General features: G+C 52.9%; 1 protein-coding gene across 3 annotated transcripts; it reads left to right on the top strand.

Annotated features, from left to right (window-relative positions):
- The first annotated feature begins 3503 nt into the window (after positions 1-3503).
- On the top strand, positions 3504-20131 carry TNPO2 (transportin 2). Of its 3 annotated transcripts, none has more exons than XM_080671890.1 (25): positions 3504-3725; positions 5133-5244; positions 6558-6633; positions 6720-6869; positions 8674-8780; positions 8878-9011; positions 9091-9172; positions 9247-9369; positions 9477-9595; positions 10652-10712; positions 10812-10977; positions 11195-11347; positions 13943-14168; positions 14362-14533; positions 14905-14991; positions 15066-15173; positions 15259-15417; positions 15907-15994; positions 16179-16277; positions 16797-16892; positions 17227-17302; positions 17569-17668; positions 17748-17822; positions 17950-18076; positions 18156-20131. In XM_080671890.1, the coding sequence occupies exons 2-24, from the start codon at positions 5146-5148 to the stop codon at positions 18055-18057; spliced, it is 2664 nt and encodes an 887-aa protein (XP_080528016.1). In that variant the 5' UTR covers positions 3504-3725; positions 5133-5145; the 3' UTR covers positions 18058-18076; positions 18156-20131. The 3 variants fall into 3 exon arrangements, with proteins under 3 accessions (XP_080528016.1, XP_080528014.1, XP_080528015.1); XM_080671888.1 differs by having other exon boundaries at positions 3583-3725; positions 17197-17302; XM_080671889.1 differs by lacking the exon at positions 3504-3725 and adding an exon at positions 3953-4044 and having other exon boundaries at positions 17197-17302.
- Positions 20132-20497: the final 366 nt, after the last annotated feature.

Raw genomic sequence — 20497 nt, forward strand, 5'->3', positions numbered from 1 at the left:
TCTAAGGAGGTCCATATGACAAACCAGGTGAGAGAAGGGTAAGTGGATTACATATAGAGGCTTGTGTGTTAGGGTGGAAACTTGGGACTTTATTCTTAGTGAGAAGAAGCCTTTGGGGGTTTTGAGCCAAGGAGCAACACAGTGTTTTATATTAACAGGAGAGGCTGGGATTGACCCCGCCCAGCTATATATATGATCAGGAAAAGGAGTACATAGGAGAAGGAGCACACGGCTTGTTTGTCCCATCTTGCAGGCATGACTATTGACATGTTAGGGGACAGGGTGTCCTAAAGGAAGTCTTATTTCCCTAGTGCCTCTCTAATGCCCTCCTGGCCCCTTTGTTAATCCTGGTGGAGCTGGAATTTTTTATGATGCCCTTGCCTTCCAACCTCTTCTCAAACCTAATAGACCTGGGATTCCCTAACATGGCCCAAATACTGAGCAGCTCAGCACTCCAGTATATCCCATGGCCAGGTTCCTGTACCCCTTCCATCAGGGGAAGACCAGGACTTGGAGGATCATGGTGATCATTGGGACTTGTGGAGGCAGAGGGAGGAAGGGCAGATAGCTGTGGTCCTTCCTAGGAGAGGGCAGAGGTGGCACTTGCCTGGTTTCAGACTGCCAGAATCCAGCCTGTGGGAGTTGGGGTGGAGCACCAGAACAGACAAAACTCCCTGTCCTAGTGGAGCTAACATTCTAGTTGGGGAAAACAGACGAGAAACAAACAGGACACATCAGATGGTAATACATTTGGGGTGGGGTATGAAAGGGGGATTGATATAAGAGTGGCAGAGATGGCAATTTTAAGTAGGTCATGGTTGGCCTGCCTCCCTGAGAAGGTGGCATTTGTCCCGAGTTCTGAAGAAGGTGGGACTGGCAGTGAAGAGTCTTTGGAAGTATTCCAGGTGGAAGGAACTGCAGGTACAAAAAGCTCAAGCTGAAACCATCCCTGACTTGAAGAGGAGGGAGCAAGCAGACTTTGAAATAGGAGACATACCCTCTCTCATTTTCTGCTAATACACAGTAAAGTCATTTTTTTATTTTGTTATAATCCTCACCTAAGGATATTTTTCCATTGATTTTTAGAGAGTGGGAGGGGGAGAAACAAACATCTATGTGAGAGAGGGACATCAACTGATTGTCTCCTGCAGATGCCTGGTCAGGGCCCGGGCTGGGAAGGAGCCTGCAACTGAGGTACATGCCCTTGACCGATATTGTACCCGGACCCTTCAGTCCACAGGCCAACACTCTATCCCCTGAGCCAAACCATCTAGGGCTGGTTTATTTTTTACATTGACCCACAGTGCTTTCCTTCCTACTTTGGGGATGCTGAGCTGACCTAGGTGTGACTAGTGGGGGGAGGGGACATAGCCCATGGAGCCACCTCTACAGCCATCGACATAGGTTGGATCTTTAAAAAGAAACACGTGGGAGAAGTAGGTCGCCTCTGCAGCAGCTCAGCTTCTATTCCGAAGTGTCAAGCGGCAGGAGGAGCTGATGGAGTCCTGGCACCTCCCTTCATGGTGCTCACCAGCTTTGACCTGGGGAAAGTCTGAAGGGGGAGGACAATAAAATTTCAGGTTTTGGTGAGTCAAATAGTTTGGCTTCAAACTATTCTGATGCCTGTTAGCATTTTGATCTTGGGTAAGTCACTTAGCCTTTCTGTGGTTCAGGTTCTTCATCTATAAAATAGGTGTAAAATGCAGAACCATCTCTAGAGTCAGGTTCTAATGTTCATGTAGTCAATGGTAACCCTGACATTTCGAGCAGCTGTCATTGCTTTCCTGGGTGAAGCAACTGGCTTGTGTTTGGTGGTCGTGTTTGAGAAATGCTGACGTTTAAACGCTGGTTCAGTGTGATAAGATGCACAGGCTGAGAGGCTATTGTAAAGTGATAGGCGTTTGCCATCTCACATTCATGGTTGGGCATCAGCTCCTTGTCTTTTTGCCCTAGAGCTTCTAGATGAAATAAGTTTGCAGTGCATATGGCTGTTGTGAGAATTACATTTAGAAACTCCCTGACAGACTGCAGTAGGTGCTTAAGAAATGGGGTGAGTAGTCCCAATTCCGTACTCAAATCCAGGGAGAGGACACTTCCCAGTACTGTGGACCATACAGGTAGCAGCGGCCACTTTATTCTGCCCCAATCCCCTCTCCCGAAACTTGTGCAGAGTCGCTGGAAACTACGTGTTAAAAGGGAGGTGAACCCTAACAAATTCTCTCCTGCATCTCTAACTCGCTCTCCACCTGACCCTTTTCTGGGGCAATCCCCAACCTTGAGCAGAAAATTCCCACCGTTCATACTCCTTCCGGTAACCTATACACATAGTGCCAGCCCCTCACCTCACTCTTTCTTCTGTTTAATGCCCATCTCCAGGGCTCTACAAATCCCCAGGTTTTGAGTCTCAGCTAGAGCCGTAAGCCGCGGGTGCCTGGAGGGAACTGTAGTTCCAGATAATTGCCGGCGCGAGGGAAGGCCACTGCGCATGCGTAGACATCGGCTTCTCGCACGTGTCTCTCAAGTCGGATATTTGTCCAACTTAGCCCGCTATGGTGGGAATCCAGGCTGCTTCTTTAGGGAACCCGACTGTCGGGTGGAGCTAGGCGCCAGCCGACCTTTCCCAAGCCAGTGCTCGGCAAGAGGGGTCTTAAGCACCTGTTTTTCATGAATGAACGGAACCAGGGCTGACTGTCAACGGAGAGTGGGCTGAGAAACCTATCCCCTTCCTCCAGGCTGGGACAAAAATTGACCTTGTGCCTCTCCTGAGGCCAAGAAGTCTCTCAGGGCAGGGCTGGATTGTCCTTAGAGCACTAGGGTCTCCAGCTCTTTCCTGTTCTTAAGAGGAAGAGGGCCCCACTTTGTCCTATGACGGCGCAAAGATCACAAAAATGTCTTCTTTATAACCCTGCTCTCGTCTAAATTTCGTGGGCCGTTCCACTTCATTCAGTTTCAAGTGGGGAAAGGGATTAGGGCGTTTTGCTCCAGTGTTTATTTTATTAGTTCATTCATTAAAAATTTTATATCCTTGTTTTTTTTCATATCCCTGTAAAAATTGTTAAATTGGAATTTAATCTGGGAAGTATATAATGTAGCAGAGGCGTCTGTAGGAACTCAGCCAGTCTCCGGCAGTCCCTTTGTCTAGCTTTTTTTTTTTTTTTTTTGTCTCTGTGGTATAAAGTCCACCCCCGGCTGTTCCCTCTACTCTCAACTTGAGCACACAGACTGTACTCCTACCAAGTACCCTCTGGATGGGGAGAGGGAGGCACAGTTAAATTCTTAGAGGAGGGGGTGACAGGCACAGCAGCTGGCTCTGGCCGAGCGGTTCCGGGGTCTACTTACACAGCCAAAGTCCCCGGGTTCCACCAAACTTAGCTAGAGCTTCCACGTGAGAGCCGCTGAGAAAAACGAGACGACGGGAGGACCGGCCGCCCAGAGAGGCCAAGAGAGTAGCTCACTCTTTGGTCACGTGACCCAACTCGGCGCGGCCTGGGTCTCCCGGGTGCAAGGACACGTGCGACAGCTGCTTCTTCCGATTGGCTTGGTTGGGCCAATTTGAACAGCGTACGGGAGCCGCCGCGGCTCATCTAGGGCCGCGTTTGTATATGTATGAGTGTGTGGTTCTTCTTCTTTTTTTTTTTTTAATTCCCTCGCTTTGGCTCCCTCCTTCCGCGCGAGTCTCACGAGAAGCCGCAGCACAAGGCGCCGCCGCTGCTGCCTCGGGCCGGGTAAGTGGGCCTCACCCGGAACCGGACCTGCTCGGCTCCAGCTGCTGTTGACCCCCGTCAGGGTCTGTGCCTGTGCCGCGTGCTGCCCGGGCGTCAGGGCCGCGCCTGACCCGTAAAGGCCGAGAACCTTGGGTTCTCGGGTTGGGCCCGATTCTCGAGGCAGCAGGAACGGGTGGGGTGGGGGGAGGGGGAAACCGAGCCGGGCTTAGGGGGTGGGGCCTAGGAGCCCGGTCAGCTCTTGGTACCGAGAGAATCCGGCCAGTGGGGCGTCTAGGGTCGGGCTGGAGATCATCTGATTGGGGGACGTCGCGAGGATCGGGTGTGTGCGGGGTGGGGGGGTGCTCTTTCGGTGGGGCTTGGTTGGGTCTGATTGGGAGAGGCCGCATTGAAAAGTTGGGGTCTCTTTTTGGACTCTGATAGGGAGGGTCGTCAGACTTCGGCCTAGAGGGCTTTTCTGGGTCTGACTACAAGGCGTCTCTAGGATCCGTTGGGGGGAGTGCCTCGGGGGTTGTTCGGCCAGGCTTAATTGGGGGGAATCCGCAGGGATCCGACGAAGGGGGTTTCCGGCTCGAGATGGTGTGGGGGCTTGTCCAAACTTGATTGGGGGAAGCCGCAGAGATCCGTCAGCAGGAGATACTGCTCACTGGGGCGGAGGGCGGGAATGGGGGAAAGGCTTGGCCAGACCCGACTGGGGGAAAGGGACAGGGACCTACCTGCTTCTGTCGCAGGGTGGGCATACTTGACTGGCTCTCTTTCCGAGAGGCAAGCGGGCCTGATTAAGGGGAATCGCAGGTCCAGCTAGGCCTGAAACGGGAGTCTGGTATCTGGCTGAGCTTGGATTAGGGGAGGCGGCAGGGATCATGAATATCGGAGAGCCTTGGGATGGTGCACCTAGGGAGGCTCAGGGACCAGACCCCCAGACCTCAGCAGAGGAGGCGTCAGGATGTGGCGGAGCTTGAGGTCTCAGTTTCGGGAGAAGGGGGATCTGCTTGCACTGGGGAGACAGCGGGGGCCGGAGGTTATCGAGGTCAGGGGCATGATACCTGGTTGGAGAAGTGGCTGGACCCTGGAAACCTTAGGGCCTGCATCCGGGGACGGCAGACCCCCCTTCCCCCCCAAGGTTCTGCCTGCCAGATGATGATCCACCTAGCCCAGCCACTGCCTCACATGCCCCATTTCCACATCTCCCTGCCTGTTCTCCCAAGCTCGCTACTGTGCCACCGTGAATGGTGCAGATTGCTGGGACAACCCCCCCCCCCCCCGCCCCCCGCCCGCCCCGCACTTAGGTTGGCTGGATTGGCAGCAGCATCCTCTGATTACACTTCCTATGCCAACTCTTTGGGTCTCAGTTCGGTCTCACACAGAGCTCCGGTGACCCAGCCCTGACCCTAGCCCCTATCCCCGCAGCTTGCCTTGCACCATGGACTGGCAGCCAGACGAGCAGGGTCTGCAGCAGGTCCTACAGCTGCTTAAAGACTCGCAGTCACCCAATACAGCCACTCAGCGAATCGTGCAGGATGTATCCTTCTTTCTGGGCTTGGGGGAACTGGGCAGACATCTGTATCCCCTGAAGGCCACAGGATGGGGCCCATCCCCTAATCCCCAGACTTTTTGCTGGCCTTGGCAGAGAATTAAGGGTTAGAATTTTTGGATCCCATTTCCAGAAGAAATGTGACTCTGGGGTTGGGGGGATGCCACCTCTAGTTGGGATTCAACTTTTGTTTAGGTTCATGGTTACAATTTTTGTTTCAATTGGTTGTTTAAAATACTTTTTTAAAAAGTTAAAGTTAAAAAAATATTTTTTTTTATTGATTTCAGAGAGGAAGGGAGAGAGATAGAAACATCAATGATGAGAGAGAATCATTGATTGCCTGCCTCCTGCACATCCCCCACTGGGGAGAGCCTGCAACCCAGGCATATGCCCTGACTAGGAATCAAACTGTGACCTGGTTCATAGGTCAACACTCAACCACTGAGCCATGCCAACCGGGCCTATAAATTAAACTTAAAATACTGTCTTAAACCATTGGCAAGTTTACTTTTTTTTGTTGTTGTTAATACTCACCTGAGGATATTTTTCCATTGATTTTTGGAGAGAGTGAAAGGAGGGAAGGGAGGAGGTTGAGAAAGAGAGATTGATTGGTTGCCTCCCCGACCAGGGTAGGGATCGAACCTTGCAACCCATGTATGTGCCCTTGACTGGAAATCAAACTCGTCTGTGTGCTGGCCAACGTGCTCTCACTTCTTTTCTTTTCTTTTTTTTTTTTAATATGTTTTTATTGATTTCAGAGAGAGAGAGAGAAACATCAGTGATGAGAGAGAATCATTGGTTGGCTGCCTGCTGCACGCCTCCTAGTGTGGATCGAGCCTGGAACCCAGGCATGTGCCCTTGACAGGAATTGAACCTGGGACCCTTCAGTCCACAGGCGGATGCTCTATCCACTGAGGCAAACCAGCTAGGGCAACACTCTCACTTCTGAGCCACACTGGCCAGGGCTCAGATTCCTTTTTTTTTTTTTTTTTTTTTTTTAAGCAGACAACATTGGACTGCTAGTAAGCAGAGCTGCGTAGCAGCTGCCACCTTCACACAGAGCCAGGTCTGCTAATCCTTTCCTGCTCTGGCCAGGTCTTCAAGCATGGTGGGGAGCTCAGGGATGCTCCCTCACCTCCTGGATGAATTTGACGTGCCTGAAATACTGCATTGTTCTAGGCATGGGGATTGACAGGTGGCTGCCTGGTCCCACAGGTCAGAGGTTCTGTCAGCTACATGGTAGTAAGGGGACCCCACCTGGGGAAGGCCCTCGTCTCCCAAGTCCCTTAACAACCTGACAGAAACTCAAACAACTGAACCAGTTTCCCGACTTCAACAACTACCTGATCTTCGTCCTGACCAGACTCAAGTCAGAAGGTATGATGCCCTCGATGCCCCTCCATGCAGGGTAGACCCCCACTCTCTCCCCTGTTGTCCCCTGAGCCGCAGCTCTCATCCCCCAGATGAACCTACTCGCTCTCTCAGTGGCCTCATCCTCAAGAACAATGTGAAGGCGCATTACCAGAGCTTTCCGCCACCTGTGGCGGACTTCATCAAACAGGAGTGTCTCAACAACATCGGAGATGCCTCATCCCTCATCCGAGCCACCATAGGTAAGGGGGTGGGGGGCAGCAGAGTCAGCCTGTGATGACGCCCTGAGCCCTTGCTCTCAGCCAGGAAGCATCTCAAAATGTTACGGCTATTGATTCACCACGGATGGTAGAACTATTACTATTGCCGTTTTGCAGATGAGGAAACAGGCACAGAGAGGTTAAGGGACGTGTCTGGTAAGTAGCAGAGCTCAGAAGTGACCATTGCAGGTCCATGCTCTGAACCACTCCTTCCTGAAATAGCCATTCTTGCTTCAGAGGCAGTCATCCAATGTGGAGAATTTGTGTAAGGTCCTGAGGGTTTAGCAGATTAAAATCAGAGCTCACTACCCTTGAGGAGCTTCCTATCATTAATGAGTTAGCTTTGCCTTGGAGACTTCCTAATTCCTGGAAGGCTGCCTGAGGGACTTAACAGAAGGATGGCCACAATTTTCCAGCACTTTATCTTAAGCCTTTTTACTGTTGATAAATACATCCCTACTATTTGTTACTGACTTACATTTCTCCCCAGTTTTATTGAGGTTAGTTGACATATAATGACTTACATTTTTGTTTCTTTAAAATATTTGTCAACTCTTAAAACTTGCTTTTAAAAGGGTGTTGTATGGTATGTAACTATTTTAAGTGAAAAGACAGATGCGCTTACCTTAAGGGGAGGTAGTCTTAAAATGAAATAAAGACAGAAAAATAGTGTTAAATTTGAGATAGATGCTGAGGCCTACCACAAGATCAGCCCTTGCTTTTGTTAAGAGACCCATAGCCCCAACAATAAACCCTCACTCCACACATGCCAGCAGAAGGATCTGAGTTTACCAAGTGCATTCTGGGTGTCAGGCTCTGCTCTGAATACTTGATTTAAGTCATTGAAGTTTCCCAATAGCCCTAGTAGGCTAGTGGTCTTTGTCCCCATTGAGGCACAGAAAGGTTAGGTGATTGGCCATCGTCACACAGACAGGGATGGGACTGGGACTGCATTCACAGTCTACCTCAGGGAGCACCTTTATTAGCAGAGCTGTAAGCCAGGGTCATTTGGAGTGCTGGCACTGGCAGCAGCTTCCTCTAGGAAAGACTGCCACCTCCTGGCTTTAAATATTATCTCTGCACTGACACCACCCACATTCAGCCCAGCTGCCAAACCCCTGTACTGCCTTCATACTTCATTCAGATGCCTACTGCAGGTTGTACTTGGGTTTCTAGTGAGCAGTACAAGCTCTCAGGAAGCCATGTGGCCCTGTTGGACCTGCTTCCTGCCCCTCCCAGCCCTCACCTCCTTCTGCTCAGGCCCTGTGGTTCCTTATCCATCTGTAATCTCTCCAGGCATGCCCCTGCCCCCAGGCCTTTGCACCTGCCATTCTCTGCCTGGGATGCTCTTTACCCAGGGACCTGGATGCTTCTCCCTCGTTTCCTTCAGGACTTTGCTCAGATATCAAGATGTCACTTGGAGGAGGCTCTGGACACCCAGTTTTAAGTTGCTACCCTTGTCCTCAGCCCTTGCTAGCCATCTTCTCTGCTTTATTTCCCCCTTTAGCTCTTGGCATATAGCCTCCCAGGTTTCTTTGCATGTTTATGTTGATTTTGCAGCCTCCCTCACTAGATAGTCAGCTCCTGTGGGCAGGGACTTTGTATTTAGTTCTGTGCTGCATCCTGAGACCTGGGACAGAGCTGATTTACATTAAGGCTCAGAGGATCTCAAAAGGTGTGTGGGGGGCTCAGAGGGAGAGCATCCTAAGAGTGGCAGGGAGAACTGGGGTGCCGAGTAAGCCCACCTGCACCCAGCCTGAGGCAGCGTCCTTTCCTGGCCGCCCAGGCATTCTCATCACCACCATCGCTTCCAAGGGTGAGCTGCAGATGTGGCCTGAGCTGCTGCCCCAGCTGTGCAACCTGCTCAACTCGGAGGATTACAACACATGTGAGGTAGGCCACAAGCCATGCCAGCCCCCCACCGCCCCACCCCAAGTGGGAACCGGGACTGGACCTAGACCCGCATCCATGTATGTTCCTCACTATTCAGGGAGCCTTTGGAGCCCTGCAGAAGATCTGTGAAGACTCGTCTGAGCTCCTGGATAGCGATGCCCTCAACAGGCCCCTCAACATCATGATCCCCAAGTTCCTGCAGTTCTTCAAGCACTGCAGCCCCAAGATCCGGTGGGTGCGGCTCCCCAGGGGTCTGCAGGGGGCCTGGAGAAGGCAGGGCGGGGGTAACCACATGCCCACTCCCTGCCAGGTCCCATGCCATCGCCTGTGTGAACCAGTTCATCATGGACCGGGCCCAGGCGCTGATGGACAATATTGACACTTTCATTGAGGTGGACTACCAGGCTGGGGGTGAGCAGGGTGAGGGCCAGGGTCCCTGCTGTGGCTGACCCTACCTTCCCTGCAGCACCTGTTTGCCCTGGCTGTGGATGATGACCCTGAGGTGCGGAAGAATGTGTGCCGTGCCCTGGTGATGCTGCTGGAAGTGCGAATCGATAGGCTTATCCCCCACATGCATAGCATTATCCAGGTGTGCACACCTAGGCCAGCCTGAGTGGGTGCTGTGGGGCTGGGGGCACAGCGGGTATCACCCATAGCTAGGCAGGGCCTTCACCTTTTCTCATCCCACTCCCCTAGTATATGCTGCAGAGGACCCAGGACCATGATGAGAATGTGGCCCTTGAGGCCTGTGAGTTCTGGCTGACGCTGGCCGAACAGCCCATCTGCAAGGATGTCCTGGCCTCCCATCTGGTTCAGTGAGTGTCTCTCCTGTGTGCTGTCCCACCCCAGCCTCCACCTTTCCTATTTCAGTTTACTTTCTATACCTGCATACATTTTTGTTTGTTTGGTTTTTATTGATTTCAGAGGGGAAGGGAGAGGGAGAGAGAGAGAGAAGTATCAATGATGAAAGCGAATCATTGATTGGCTGCCTCCTGCTTGTCCCCTACTTGGGATCCAGCCCACAACCCAGGCATGTGCCCTGATCAGGAATGGACCTGTGATCTCCTGGTTCATAGGTCGATGCTTAACCGCTGAGCAACACTGGCTGGGTGCCTGCATATATTTTACAAGTGATATGAAATGTAGCTTTAGTGACTTAAAAGTTAGTTAAGTTATAGGTGGAATAAATGAGAAATCAAGAGAGGCTTTAGGCATAGTTGGGTCCAGGTGCTCAAAGGATGTGAAAGGCATCTGTCTAGTCTCAGATCTACTTCCTCTCCATTGGCTTTGTTCTCAGGCATGACCTTCCCTCCTGGCTGTGGCCTTCTACAGCTTTACAGCTTAGGAACCTCTGAAAAAAGAATTCCCTCTTGACCAGTATCTCCAGCAAAACTCCTAGGGTCAGCTTGGATCACTCACCTATCCCCAAGTCAGCGAAGACTAATCAAAGTTTCCAATCCCAAGGTACATGGGCGCCAGCTGATGGGGCTGGCTGCCTTGCCTGTTTGCTCCCCTCACCTGCCCCATCCCAGGGAAGTTCCTGGTGACTGGGCCACATGTCCCTGCCTTAGGTGAACTAGGGGTCAGGCACTGTTCTAAGCTTCTCAGTGTATTCAGAGGTATCCAGGTCTGGGTCAAGAGCCTTCCTATGGAGCCAGGAGTGGTGTCAGCTCTGTGCCTGTCACAGTGGCTGAGACTAGGTTGGGGTAGCTCCCACTAAGGGAAATGAATGAATGCGGGGCCAGCAGAATCACTGTGCGCTGTACAGTCTGCCCTTGACACTCCCATCTGAACCTCTGCTTCCCTCTTGCCCAGGCTTTCAATCCCCCCAGGGCACCCTGCCTCCCAGTGAATATCCTCTCTCCCAACAGGTTGATCCCTATCCTGGTGAATGGGATGAAGTACTCGGAAATTGACATTATCCTGCTCAAGGTCAGCTGGGCTGACCACTGGGCACAGGCAGGTGGGTGAGGGCAGTGGGGGGTTGGGGCTGGGGCTCTGGTGGTGCTTAGTGGTTTGTCTGCCCCACAGGGAGATGTGGAAGAGGACGAGGCAGTCCCCGACAGCGAGCAGGACATTAAGCCACGCTTCCACAAGTCGCGCACTGTGACACTGCCCCATGAGGCCGAGAGGCCTGACGGCTCTGAGGATGCTGAGGATGACGATGATGATGATGCTTTATCTGACTGGAATCTGAGTGTGTGGCCCGGGCAGGAAGGATGGTGGGGTGGTGGGGTGGTGAGGTGGTGGGGCTGGGAGGTGAGGAGAAGCTTACTTGGAGCAGATTGTGAAGATCATCCTAATCGTGATCTCTGATCTGGGGGTATGGTTGAGGAGGCCCTGCCTGATGGGCTTCCCTGAACCTGCGCCACCACCCGCCCCCCCCCCCCCCCCAATTTCCCTTCCTGTCCCAGGAAAGTGCTCGGCAGCTGCACTGGATGTCTTGGCCAATGTCTTCCGGGAGGAACTATTGCCCCACCTCCTTCCCCTGCTCAAGGGCCTCCTCTTTCACCCTGAATGGGTGGTCAAGGAGTCGGGCATCCTGGTGCTGGGCGCCATCGCTGAAGGTGAGTGCCCTTGCTGTCCTGACTGCCTGACCTCTGACCCTTGTGCTAGCATGAAACAGGCTGGCCTAGGCAGAGCTGCTCCCATTACCTAGGGAGTGGTAATGGACATCATCCCTGAGTTCTCTCCAGAGGCCTGCTCAGCCCCTCCAGACAGATCTGAGATTTGAATCTTCCCCTCAGCCTATGAACCTGAAAGGAACCCCAAACCCTGAAATGCAAACCCTCTCCTTAATTCTCATGGACATGTAATTCTAGGAGGTCATAAGCATAATTATAGCTACAACAATAAGTCACTTCCGCAGTGCATGTCCCGTGACAGGCAGCCTGTTCTATGGGCTCAGTCTGACCTGATGAGATGGGATTCATAGATGGGGAAGCTAAGGTACAGAGGGATGTACATTACCTCCCCAGTTACCCAGGGTGCAATGGAACCTCCAACCTGCTCCCTGGCCTGCCAGAATGAGAAGTGTGCTGGGGTGGTGTTTCTCCAAATTTCACACCGTGGGCTGTTACTGATGGGCTTTCGAGCGCCCTTTGTCCTGATGGAATGTACAGCTTGAATGAACCAGAGGGCTTTTCGAGTCTGTTACGGGCATCACTTGTGACCACCTCAGCATCCAGGCCTGTTCTAGAAAATAAGTTCAGCCCTAGCTGGTTTGGCTGAGTGGATAGAGCGTTGGCCTGCGGACTGAAGGGTCCCAGATTCGATTCCAGTCAAGGGCACATGCCTGGGTTGCGCACTGGATCCCCAGTGGGGCCCACGCAGGAAGCAGCTGATCAGTGATTCTCTCATCATAGATGTTTCTATCTCTCTCTTCCCCTCCCTCTCTGAAATCAATAAAAATTTTAAAAAATTAAAATAAAACGTTCAGGAGCGCCCTAATCGGTTTGGCTTAGTGGATAGAGTGTCGGCCTGCGGACTCAAGGGTCCCAGGTTCGATTTTGGTCAAGGGCATGTACCTTGGTTGTGGGCACATCCCCAGTAGGGAGTGTGCAGGAGGCAGCTGATCAATGTTTCTCTCTCATCGATGTTTCTAACTCTCTATTCCTCTCCCTTCCTCTCTGTAAAAAATTAATAAAAATATATTAAAAAAAAAAAGTTCAGGAGCCCTCACCCAGGAGAGCTTTCAAAATTTATCTAAGGAGAGGTTCCCTCACATTAGGTACTCTACATATTCATGAAAAAGAACTGGAGAAACTAACTTTAAGCCAGTAAAAACAGGTCTGTTGTCTTAGATTATTAGGGGTGTGCTATTATCTGTGTTCTCTAACTAAAAGACTTATTTGCCACTGAGCCACACTGGCTCAGTGGTTGAGCATTGACCAATGAACCAGGAAGTCAGGGCACATGCCCAGGTTATAGGCTTGAGCCCTAGGAGAGGTCATGCAGGAGGCAGCTGATCGATGATTATCTCTCATCATTGATGTTTCTGTCTCTCTCTCCCTTCCTCTCTCTGAAATCAATAAAAACATACTTAAAAAAAAAAAGAAAAAGATAGCCTTGGCCATTTTGCCTCAGTGGTAGAGCATCAGCCTGGGGACCAAGGAGTTTCAGTTTGATTCCCTGCCCTGGTCGGTAGGGGCTTGTGAGGGAGGCAACCAATAGATGTGTGTCTCACGTTGATGTTTCTCTATCTCTATCTCTATCTCTATCTCTATCTCTATCTCTATCTCTATCTCTATCTCTATCTCTATCTCTGTATATGCCTCGCTGCCTCCTTCCACTCTAAAAATCAATGGAAAAAATATCCTCAGGTGAGGATTAAAAAAAAAAAAGACATACTCATGGTTTTTTAAAAAAGGAAGATGAAAAATAGAGAAATAACACCAACATCCAGGAAAAGTTTCAAAAGAAACCTTTGTGGTCACTGCTGCCCACAAAGCCTGAGTGTGCAGCCCGGTCATCTATGAATTAACGAGTGACCATGTTGGGGTGGAGCTGATGGCAAAGAAAGGTTTGCCGTGTTATGCCTTCCCCTCCTGACCCTACTTTTCACTGACTCAAACTTTTTTCATTACTGATTTTAGAGAGTGGAAGAGAGAAACATTGATTTGTTGTCCTACTTATTTATGCATTCATTGTTTGATTCTTTTTGTTGTTGTTAATCCTCATCGGGATATTTTTCCATTGATTTTTAGAGAGGGCGGAAGGAAGGAAGGAAGGGACGAAGAGAGGGAAGGAGGATGGGGAGAGAGAGAGAGAGAAATTTCCATGTGAGAGACACATCAATTGGTTGCTTCTTGCACCCGCCCCAACCGGGGCTGGGAATTCAACCTACAATCCAGGTATGTGCCCTTGATTGGGAATCGAACCCATGACCTTTGGTGCACGGATTGACTCTAACCACTGAGTCACACAGCCCAGGGCCATTGGATGATTCTTGTATGTGCCCTGACGGGAGATGGATCACATAACCTTGGCATATTAGGACGCTGCTCTAACCAACTGACCTACCGGGTCAGGGCTCTGATCTAGTTATTTAACCTCTGAGTCTCAGTTTCCCCATCTAACAGGTTGGGCTGATCCTCTCCCCTAAAGAGTGGGTGTGGCTGTGCTCAACTGGACTCAGGATTGTCCCTGCGCTGTCCTTACAGGCTGTATGCAGGGGATGGTACCCTACCTTCCCGAGCTGATCCCACACCTCATCCAGTGCCTGTCGGACAAGAAGGCCCTGGTTCGTTCCATTGCCTGCTGGACACTGAGTCGCTATGCCCACTGGGTGGTCAGCCAGCCACCAGACATGCACCTCAAGCCTCTGATGACAGAACTGCTCAAGCGCATCCTGGATGGCAACAAGAGGGTGCAGGAGGCAGCCTGCAGGTGACCCCTGACCCCTGGCCCCACAGTCCTTACCCCCTGCACCACTGGCTGCCATCCGGGAAGAGATGACACTCATTACCTCTGATATTCGCTGATTTCTAATGTATTCGTACTGGCTGATCCCGGGTGCTCTATCTGCCTCTGGCCCAGCCCCCACCTGTAGATGCCCACTGAGCCCTTTCCCCCCTTCTAGTGCCTTTGCCACCCTGGAGGAGGAGGCCTGCACAGAGCTGGTGCCCTACCTCAGCTATATCCTGGACACTCTTGTCTTTGCCTTTGGCAAGTACCAGCATAAGAACCTGCTCATCCTCTATGATGCTATCGGCACCCTGGCTGACTCTGTGGGCCACCATCTCAACCAGCCGGTGAGGCCCCACAGCACCTCCCTCTTCCCGATTCCCTGCTTACCTCTGGCATCCAGGGACCTGGCGGCGACCCCGTGTTGCATGCCAGGGACATGGCCATGACCTCGACAGGTAGACAGAGAGACCTGTCCCCTGCCCTCGCCCTTTCCCAGTCTAGTGGGGGAGACAAACAGTTATGAGACAGTGTGGTAAGTGCTATGCTGGGGGAGCTCAGGGGCCTGCGGGTACCAGGAGGCTGACCCAGGCTCCTGAAGGGGTAGTGGTGGATAGGTTGGGGCTTGGGATGGGTGAGAAGAACTGGTGGTCTAGCTGGATGGTTCCCAGAGTGCCACCTCTGCCCAGAGAGCCCCAACTTCCTGCTCCCCCTCTAGGAATACATCCAGAAGCTGATGCCTCCACTCATCCAGAAGTGGAACGAGCTCAAGGATGAAGACAAGGACCTCTTTCCTCTGCTGGAGGTGGGTGGGCTTCAGGCTCCCTCCCACAGTCCTGCCCCACCCCACCTAAGTTCACCTCTCCTGCCTTCCACCAGTGTCTGTCATCTGTGGCCACTGCCCTGCAGAGTGGCTTCCTGCCCTACTGCGAGCCTGTCTACCAGCGCTGCGTCACCCTAGTGCAGAAGACACTGGCCCAGGCCATGGTGAGCACCCACCTGCCCGCTCCTCTGCTGCTGCTCCAGCCCTGGCCTACTGCCCTCACCTTCCTGCCTACCCCACTGTGCCCAGATGTATACCCAGCACCCTGAGCAGTATGAGGCTCCCGATAAGGACTTTATGATCGTGGCACTAGACCTGCTCAGCGGCCTGGCCGAGGGCCTGGGTGGCCACGTGGAGCAGCTGGTGGCCCGCAGCAACATCATGACACTGCTCTTCCAGTGTATGCAGGTGGGTGGGCACCCTTCGCAGACCTCTCACAGTGATGACACTGAGCAGCCCGTGTGGGCCACCCTGGAGGGTTGGGGTCCCCAAGGACATCAGGGAAAGGGGCCTATTAAAAAGCTTATAATTCTTTTAAAAAGGGTTTTGATTAAGACATGAGTAAAAACTCATTTTCAAGGCAACAATGTAGAAAACTTAGAAGTAGAAAATAGAAAACGTGAGAGCACAGCCCCTTCACCATCACCCCCAGCCCAAGTGTCAGCAGTTACATGTGCCTTTCCTTCTGCAGCAGTGCCCTGAGCAAGGCACTGGTTCACAAGGCCCCTGAGCCCTGGTGTATGTGGGGGCCCGCAGCCTCGGTGCTGGGAAGTGGAAGGGTTAGGCTGTGTTCCTGGGACTGCTCCCCTAACTGCCCTGAGCTGAGGGATTAGTTGGGACCCCAGCTGGTTGCGGGGAGCGGAGCCACGCCATGCTGACCCTGCTCTGACCCTCCAGGACTCGATGCCTGAAGTTCGGCAGAGCTCCTTTGCCCTCCTGGGAGACCTCACCAAAGCCTGCTTCATCCATGTCAAGCCCTGTATTGGTACGACACCCATCTCATCGTCACCTCACAACCCCAGCCCTGGCCTCAAGTGATGGAACAATGACCAGGGAGGACTGTGACCGAATTAGGATGTATTCGTACTGTCTGATGGGGCCTGCCCAGCCACGTCCGGGAGCTCACCCTGCAGGTCCTTCTGCTCAACACCCCTCTTTTCCCCCACCAGCTGAGTTCATGCCCATCCTGGGCACCAACCTGAACCCTGAGTTCATCTCTGTCTGCAACAATGCCACCTGGGCCATTGGCGAGATCTGCATGCAGATGGGTGAGTGTCCTGCAGGTGGGCAGGCCCTGCCCCTCCCCATTGACCTGTTCCTGACCTGGAGCCTGGCTCTGAGTGACAGGTCCCCTTGAAAGGCTCCCACGGGCCAGGGGCAAGAGGGTACCTCTGAGCATTTTCATGAGAGATGGGCCGAATGGCTGAAAGGCCATCTGTGATTGGCTTCTGTAAAGAGGCAGGACAGGAGTCTTATTCTAATTGGATGATTTGCCACCTCCCCACCCCAAATGCAGTTGGCTAGGATTGGTAGGGAGACTGTCAGCTTCCCCTCTCCCCACAAAGGAGCTGGCCATCTGGCCTCACCTTGGTGTTAATCAGTGACTCCAGGGAAGCTTCTGGTGTTTAGAAGGTGTGGATCTACCTCTGGTTGGCTATGGGTCCTGGCCCAGGAACCAGCTAAAGTTTTTTTGCTTGGTCACTGGATGTGATTGGCCAGTGTCTAGATGCAGTTGGAGTGGTTGGCATGGGTGGGCTCTGTGTGGCTCTGACTGTCTGGTCCCCCAGGGGCAGAGATGCAGCCCTATGTGCAGATGGTCCTCAACAACCTGGTGGAGATCATTAACCGGCCCAACACACCCAAGACACTGCTGGAAAATACAGGTGGGCACCAGATCTGGGCTGCTGCCATCCCCTTGCTCTCCTCCAGGAGGTGGGCTTCTTGGCTGGGAGTGTAGTTAAGTGGCCTTGGGAAAGAACCAGGGAAGGCATCTGGAAGGACCTGGAAGGGGTTCTGGGAGGTGAGGCAAGAAAGATAATGCTGGCCTCTAGGGAAGACCCAAGCTGGGCCGAGCTCCAGGCCCTGGTGGCTGGCAGGAGCTATTCCCCTGTGGCCCGTGGGGCGGGGCTTGGTGCCTGGTGCCAGAGGCCCCCCCATGTACTGTCCCGGGGCCACTCGGGGTTGCAGGTCGCCTGACGGGTCCCTCTGCCATTCCAGCCATTACCATCGGCCGCCTGGGCTACGTGTGCCCACAGGAGGTGGCACCCATGCTGCAGCAGTTCATCCGGCCTTGGTGTGTGCTCATCTGTGTGGGGCCTACCGCATGGTGGGCCGGGCGGCAGAGTGGGTGGGGCAGGCCCAGTTCGTTCCCTTGCCTGTGCCCACCCAGCCCTGCTCACCCTCAGATACATGTCCCAGCCCCATCACCCTCTGACACCCTGCTTCCTCCGTGCCCCGTAGACACATGGCCTACCCCAGCCCCTCCACCCACTGCTCCTATGGATGCCCCTCCTGCCCCACCCCTGCCGGCTGATTCCCCCCTGCTCACCTTCCCCACAGGTGCACATCCCTCAGGAACATCAGGGACAATGAGGAGAAGGACTCAGCCTTCCGAGGCATCTGCATGATGATAGGCGTCAACCCCGGGGGCGTCGTGCAGGTTGGGGCGGCTGGGCTCTGAGGGAAGGCACTGGGGCTGGGCTCGGGCGGCCCCTCACATGGGATCCGTCACATTTCAGGACTTTATTTTCTTCTGCGATGCTGTAGCCTCCTGGGTGAGCCCTAAGGATGACCTTCGGGACATGTTTTATAAGGTGAGGCTCCTGCTTTGCCCTGATGTAGTCCCAGCTGGCGGCAGGGTAAGGCTCTCTGGGGAGAGAGGCTGAGTTCATCTGCTCTCTTCTGGGTGTCCCTCTCCAACCCCCCCGACCCGACCCGCAGATTCTCCATGGCTTCAAAGACCAAGTTGGGGAGGAAAACTGGCAGCAGTTCTCAGAGCAGTTCCCGCCGCTGCTCAAGGAGAGGTTGGCTGCCTTCTACGGGGTGTAGAGGAGCATTGAGACTGCCGGTGAGGAGGCTGCATGGAGGGGCTGGGGCTGTCATCCGGGCTGAGGGAGCACAGGCCCTGATTCTTCCTCTCCCTGCAGGTTTCTGTCTGCGTCGTCATCGGAGGGGTGGCTGGGGAGCACACCGCGTCCAGAAGTTGCCGTGCCCTGGTCGAGGGGGGTTAGGGAGGAGTGAGTGGGACCCAAATCCAGATGCCTTCCCTGCCCATCTACCTGCTATGCCTGGCCTGTGTGGTGGGCAGGTGGGTGGGGCCTCCACACTCATCCTACAAATGGGAGGGGGGTGGGACTTCTTGGCAGCAAGGGCCCCTTTCTCTAAGTAAGGTCACCATAGGCAGCCCACATGGGCCAGCCACTTGGGAGGGAAGAATCAATACGGCCGACTGAATCCAGCTTAGGATGAGGCAGGGGGAAAGCAGGTGGGGAGGGGGGGTCCCTGTAGAGATGCGTACACATACGTACACACGTGGCTACACGCATGTGTGGGCGCTGCAGCCAGCTAGGCTGGGTCAGCTGCCCCACCATTTCCCTGACTGCATGGAGACAGTAGAATTAGTGAACCCCTGAATTAACCCATGAGGCCTTCCGTGTAACCTGCATCTAGAGTTTAAGACGCTTCAGCCGTTTTACCAGAATTGATGATGGTTGGGGAGGGCTGGGTGGGTTGGGGTCCTTTGCTGGGAATCCAGGGCGGGATAAGACGATGGTCACCTTGGGGCTGCCCTGTCAGCACACACACACTTTGGACCTGCTCAGCACACTTACTGCCAGCTCTATGGCAGCCGCAGCCACCATGTCCCTCTCCGTGTCTCATCCCAGCCAGAAGAGAAGGGACCACTGGAGTGGCTAGGGCTGGCCAGAGGTCTCCCTTTCTCCCTCCCTTGTGCTCCAATGACATGAAGACACTGGGCTGGGGCCTTTTTCTGGAAGAGAGCTGCAGTGGCCAGAGCTGCTGACATCTATCTACTCCTGCCTCTCTCCATAAGCATGTCCATTTAAAGGGCAATCTATTTCTCTGTGCTCCTGAGAGCCCTCCTCAAGTTCCAGGCCCAAGTTTTTAAAATAAGGGCTGGGGCATTTAATTCATGTTGATGAGACAAAAGCTTATGCTTTGCCAGCAAGAAGGAAAGCAAGGGCTTAGAGGAGGGGTGGTGAGGCCCTGAGTCTTTCTGTTCATCACTGTTCCCAGTGGCCCCAAAAGCCCACCAGATTGGGGCAGTGATTCTAGGAATCCTGGGATTGGCCAGGGACGTGGTCACAGCGAGAGAGGATCCCCTAGAACCAGAGGGAATGTGATTCTGAGTTGGCCTAATAATGAAGCTGGGCCCTGCAGCCCCGCTAATGTTTTCTTTTTTCTCCTCCCCTGCTTTTTACTTTAGGGGCTTTGGGGGGGTCTGATAATTCTTGCATCTTGGGGCCTGCTCCATCCATCCCACTGGGTTCTTGAACCCTACCCCCATCATAGGCCTGTGTCTTCTCAGACAGGTCAGGCCCTGCCTCTATTCCAAGGGGCACTTGGTGCACATTCCATAAACTCAGCTGGTTCCCCCTCCCTCCTTGAAACTCCAGCAGGTCTCTGGAAGCCATTTGTAAAAAAGAAAAAAGAAAAAAAATTTAATACCATTTAATTTCCTGGTAATTCCAATTCTTTGGAGCATCCTCTGCTGGGTCTTGGGGTGTGTGGATTGGATTGGCTGGCTGATGGGTTTGGAAACTCCACCCAGGATGAGGGTCTCCAGTTGCCTTCAGGGAAGTGGGAGTCTGGTTCATTGTCTTATTTTTTTTTTTAACTATTTAATTTTAATTTATTTTTGGTTGATTTTTGCACAACGAAGTTGTAGCTTCTCAACCTCCCCTGCCCTGGGCTGTGGACCCTGACTGGCCTCGATCCACAGTCCCACTCGCTCCCATGTCCCTCCTTCCCCTTCACCCTCTTCCTCCTGCGGGCTCCAGGGTCTGTCCATTTGTTACTGTGCTGTGCTGGGGATTGGCGCCGAGGTGGCGTGAGATTCCACTTGTGTAGAACTTTGTTGAGTAAAGATCAGTTTCTTGTGAAACCTTGGTCTCCACCTGGTCTCCTGTGTCCTTGTCTTTGGCGGCAGAGATGTTGAAGGGAACTAGGAAGCTTTATAAATGGGGGTGCGCAAGATTCAGGAAATAATTGGAGTGGGGGAAGGAACTAAGCAATAACAAGACATATTTCTTGGGAGCCTCAGTTTTCCTCTCTGGAGAATGGTTAGGTTAAACGTGAAAGGTAAAGATTGAATGTAATAACAAATACATGGGAGTGCATTCTCTCAGCCATAATTACAGCTCACTAAATGTCCTGAGCTCACTAAAGGGGAACCATTAATATAGCTTAGGTTTAAGATCCCCACCTGCCTTAGGCTAAACTGAGTGGCAAGCAGCAAAACCTTGCAGGG

This window comes from Plecotus auritus, assembly GCF_963455305.1.
Source record: "Plecotus auritus genome assembly, chromosome: 6".
Classification (NCBI taxonomy): domain Eukaryota; kingdom Metazoa; phylum Chordata; class Mammalia; order Chiroptera; family Vespertilionidae; genus Plecotus; species Plecotus auritus.

What these genes read in the sequence shown, in the direction of transcription:
- TNPO2 (XM_080671888.1), top strand. Translation starts at nt 5,146, where the DNA reads ATGGACTGGCAGCCAGACGAGCAGGGTCTGCAGCAGGTCCTACAGCTG. An exon ending in TTTATCTGACTGGAATCTGA is followed by an intron (nt 10,978 to 11,194) that starts GTGTGTGGCCCG and finishes TTCCTGTCCCAG; the next exon opens with GAAAGTGCTCGGCAGCTGCA. An exon ending in CGAGATCTGCATGCAGATGG is followed by an intron (nt 16,278 to 16,796) that starts GTGAGTGTCCTG and finishes CTGGTCCCCCAG; the next exon opens with GGGCAGAGATGCAGCCCTAT.